Below are 4,884 nucleotides of genomic sequence, written 5' to 3'. Positions count from 1 at the left end.
ATTTGTTTTGAGGGGGGAAGCATGGGGGGGGGCAGAGAGAGAGGGAGAGAGAGAATCCCAAGCAGGCTCCGCACTGTCAACACAGAGCCTGATGCAGGACTTGATCTCACGAACAGTGAGATCATGACCTGAGCTGAAATCAAGAGTTGCTCAACCAACTGAGAAACTCAGGTGCCCCAAATCCTATTAATTTTGTTTTCCACATACATCTCGAATCTAAACACTGTGCCATCTTCACTGCCATCATCCTAGTCCGGCAGCTTTCTCATCTGTAATATGGGGATAATAATAGCACCTACCTCACAGGTCTATTTAAAATTAAAATTAAACAAGTGGATCCATTTGAAGCAGTCTGAACATGCCCAGACTGGTCACTAGGCACTGATTGATGACGGTATGCTTGTTGCTTCTGTTTGTTACTACTTCATTAGCCCCCAGCTCATCTCATCCACTTTTGCCTTCCACCTGTCCATCTCCATCCATCACGCATGGTATATTGATATACCATTTCCTTGCCTACAAATTTTTAAAGACTCCCATGGCTCTTACAAGAAGACTCAGGACCCCAGACCAGGTCTACAAATCCTCACCCAGTTCACAGCCTCATATTGTACTACCATCCCCTTGCTCAATGTGCTCGCACCATACCCATCTTCTATATATTCCTCAAGCGTGTCAATCCCCCATTCTGCCCACATATAGACCATTTCACTTGCATATTAATTCCAATTCCTACCCCATTACTTGGTTAAGTTTAATCCTTCAATTTATCATATTTACATCTTAGCCTTTTCTGTAGAGAGCTCATTCCTGGCCCCCACAACCAGACCAAGTCCCCATTTTCAGGCTCTAAGAGCAATACCTACTATTCCTTCATAGGAGTTATCACTATTTTAACTATCCTCATATTTTCCTAACTGGTTATTTAATGACTGCCTCTACCACTAGATTGTAAAAGGTTTAGAAACAGGGATCATATCTTTTTTTTTTTATTACTATGTCCCTGGTACCTGGGATGTAGGTTCTTAATAAATATAAAAGGTAAACAAATGATGGATGAATTAAAGAATAAATGTTAAACTCACAAGACTATTTGAGGATGAACTGAAATAATAAATATGTTTTTTTTAATTTTTTTAATGTTTATTTATTTCTGAGACAGAGAGAGACAGAGGATGAGTGGGGGAGGGGCAGAGAGAGAGGGGGACACAGAATCCGAAGCAGCCTCAGGCTCCGAGCTGTCAGCACAGAGCCTGACGCAGGGCTTGAACTCATGGACCGCGAGGTCATGACCTGAGCTGAAGTTGGACGCTCAACCAACTGAGCCACCCAGGCGCCCCAATAATAAATATGTTCTGACTAGGATAGTCAGCAAAACTTGGTTAGTTTTAGTTCACTATTAAAAACAATTAATAAACAAAATGTACCAATAAAATGTCAATATAAATCCCCAGGAAAAGACTAACGGGTACCGGAATTTTGTCTGCCCTTCTAATGCCCTTTTATTAAAATGAAAATTTTAAAATAGTATCAATTTGATTAAAAACATACTTTGAAAGATGTTTTAAAGATAACTTTGAAAAAAAAAAAAAGTAAGAAGATACCTGGAAGGCCACCCAGGTAAGTGGACACTCTTTCTTTCATTGCTATGTCCAAAATGGCAAGTTGACTTTGAAGGTCTTCGGAGTAGATGATATCTTTTTTAAGTGGAGTCAACAGTTCCAGACTGGTTCTGTTGACCCTTACTTCCAGATGGAATTGTTCATTGGAACACAGACTTATGGCCTCTACCCGAGATACTACCATATTTTCGATAGATACCAGGATATCCTGAAAACAGAGCAAAGACAAAATATAAGCAAGTATTAATGGTAATGCCACTTAAGAGTGACTTTGGGGTTTTTAAATTCAAAAACTGACTTACAATGAGGAAAGAATAGGTATGATAGAGCCTCCCAATTTAAATTTAAAAATTTTGTTATAATAATCATAACTTTAAAATACACATTAGCTTTACGAATTTCAGGGTCAGCTAAGATGTATAGTGGCTTCTAAAAAATCAGTAAGCCAAGAGAGTTGTTTGCCTAAACTCATGTCGTAAGCAATATTTTTCTGTTTGTGAGCCTTCCTAACTTCAACACTTACATGTGAAAGAAGAAGATGCTGAACAACCCTTTGTTGGGGAAAAGATTTGGAAAATGTAAAGCTCTTTAGTAAGCACATGCCAGCAAGACTGAAAGGGTTTTGTGTGCCACACAAGCAGTCCTGTTAAGACTTGGGACAAAGTGAGCGAAGAACTCCTGAGAGGGAAAAGCCAGGGTTCACCAGAACTAAGTTAGAGTATTCACCAGATGATATTCAAAACACAGGATGTTTTCATTTTGTTAACTTTTCAAAGTGCTGATACACAAAATCACTCAACTTGTTGACAGTGATCTATGCATATAACATGTGTGTATGTAGAGGAAATGTAAAAAGACAGAAAATAAAATGGGGACTAGGAACATGGATGTTATGAGACGGTAGAAAGATAGTCTGAAATATTTACTTAAGAATCCAAGATACCTATGTTAAGTCTCTACTTCACAAATACAGGATGTCTGAGGAAATCTGTTACCGTTATACATGTCTATATCCTTGAACTCACTAATATGAGTCTTAAAATGGCCAGCTGACAAACTGTTCCAGAATGATCAATAGTATGTGAAATAATGTTATGAAACGCTGCACACAGATCTTGAGAACGCAGTCTGACATGGAAATGAAGAAGGAGAAGGAGGAGAAGGAGAGGGAGCAGGAGGAGGGCGGTGGGGGGAGAAGCAGCAGCAGCAGCCATGGAGTCAAACATGGAAAAGACCAAATAAACATCAAAGACATGGCATGCCTTAATGTTCTCTACTGCATGGATGCAGTTGTGAATTAGGATTTCCATTTCATTAAAAAAAAAAAAAAAAGGCAAACAAAAAGTTGAAATCTAAAACATAGTAAGCTCCTGGTGGTAGACTGGAGATAAAAACTTGGCAGGATCTCTTAGGTTGCTTATGCTTAACCACCAGCAACTCTCTGCAATCATCATTAGTCTGCAAACAGCACATCTTTGTATTATTACAGACATGATTCAATTACATGTCTCTTTCCAAAAGCTACAGAGAACATCCAAACCAACCTGGGCATAAACACAAGCTTCTTGTTATAACTTGTTGGAATCCACTGTCGATGATACATGGTCAGAGCTATTAGCCTCTAATAGAAGGCTGAATAATACAGATCTTCTGATAACGGTCATGTTTGCTTTTATCCAAGAGGTTTTTTCCTGTTCTTCCTCCTAATTTGAAATCAGAGTTGCCAGCAAGAAGCCAGGTGGACTGGTTTTACTTTTCTCTAGTTCTTTCTAATTTACTCATGGGAGAAAAGATTAAGAGTGCCAGAGAGCACAAAACATTATAATTAGGCACAGAATATCTGCGAGCGAATTTTAATCAGACTCACTTTTATGCTGTTAGCACAGACTCCCATGATAACTTCCAGAACTCTAAATAAAGGTGGATCTCTATGAACTCTGGGAAACCTCGAGGCAGCCTGTGTGTGAGTCTACCTAATCTTGGCTGTAGATGCAGTAACAGGCTTTTCAATTTCTCCTACTTCTTAGATCAGACCTTGGAAATAAGCCAGTAAGAAAGTAATAATAATGGACATTGATGGAGTCTTTACTGATGTACTAGAGACTGTGTGCCAAATACTTTGCATATGTTATCTCATTTAATCTTCAAAATAGCACTTTGAGGTAAATACTGCTAATATATCCACTTTACAGATAACAAAACAAAACAGAAAAACAAGAATCACTAAGGTTTAGTAAAGTTACCTGAAGCTTTTCAGAGGCGGAGTCTACCAAAGACAAGGCAAAGGGCACGGTGTAACCAGAAACCAAGGCGAACATAACACCAGTGCCCGCAGATGGACGAATATTCAAGGACACGTTTACTTGCCAGCCCTCAGCGTTGGATATATTATCTGTTTAAACAATAAAACAGAAGCAGGATCAGTGTACTCCTAAAGTACACCAGAAGGAATTATTCCAATCCTATTCATACTCAAAGCCATTTTCGTGTAATACTAAAGATTTTAGTTCTCCTTTCTCAATGAACTATATAACTTAGGCAAAAAAAAAAAAAAAAAACAAAAAACAAAAAACAAAAAAAAAAACAAAAAAAACAACAACACAGAAAAACAAAAGCCATTTTTTTTTAAATGCAGGCAAAAAACAAATAAATAAAGCCCCATTCTTCTGGTCTTTCTAGAATAAAATTCTAGATGTGGTATTTCAGATTATTATGAATTTTCCCTGTTTGCTCTTTTACAGATATTCCTTTCGCCTGTATAATCATCACTGGTCAAATCTCAAGGTGGTCATATTTGAAAGCACACATTTAGAAGGAAGTTCACTGAATTTATTATAACATTTCTGAGGGAACACTTAGGTATAGCCCCACCACCCACCATTCCTCATCCTTAAAGTGGGGGGAGGGGTCAGTTCAAAGCAGGGGGAAGGAAAAATAAGGATTTATACAAATAGGGGAGTTAGATATTTGATAGTAGAGAAATACTCTGAAATCAATTCTGGACTCTGAAATTCTAACAGGAACTCTTCTCCTGTGATTCTCTTGTCATAATAGTTAGTTAACATCTTTTTTATTCATTACTAGGTTAATTGTCTATCCCACTAGAGTACAGGCTCTACATGTCTCTAACACCACGTTGTTCTCCACAGCAGTCACTCAACAATGTGTTGAATTGATATGTTTCCAAAATAGTGTAATTCCTAAAAATATTAATCCACAATTTGAATGAAGTCTTCCTTATTTAATAAGAAGTAATATATAG

At 37.8% G+C, this 4,884-nt stretch overlaps 1 protein-coding gene across 1 annotated transcript; it reads right to left on the bottom strand.

Annotated features, from left to right (window-relative positions):
• Positions 1–1,524: 1,524 nt before the first annotated feature.
• Positions 1,525–4,043, bottom strand: LOC121024764 (vitamin K-dependent protein S-like). The gene is made up of 2 exons (XM_040466991.1): positions 3,866–4,043; positions 1,525–1,830 (listed from the first exon to the last, which is right to left on the bottom strand). Exons 1-2 carry the CDS (start codon positions 3,938–3,940, stop codon positions 1,540–1,542), a joined length of 366 nt encoding a protein of 121 aa, XP_040322925.1. The 5' UTR covers positions 3,941–4,043; the 3' UTR covers positions 1,525–1,539.
• Between the last annotated feature and the right edge of the window lie 841 nt (positions 4,044–4,884).

This window comes from Herpailurus yagouaroundi, unplaced genomic scaffold (assembly GCF_014898765.1).
Source record: "Herpailurus yagouaroundi ecotype Mexico unplaced genomic scaffold, PumYag 67096, whole genome shotgun sequence".
Lineage (NCBI taxonomy): Eukaryota > Metazoa > Chordata > Mammalia > Carnivora > Felidae > Herpailurus > Herpailurus yagouaroundi.
The sequence above is the reverse complement of the archived record's forward strand: the minus strand, read 5'-3'. Positions and strand labels throughout refer to the sequence as shown.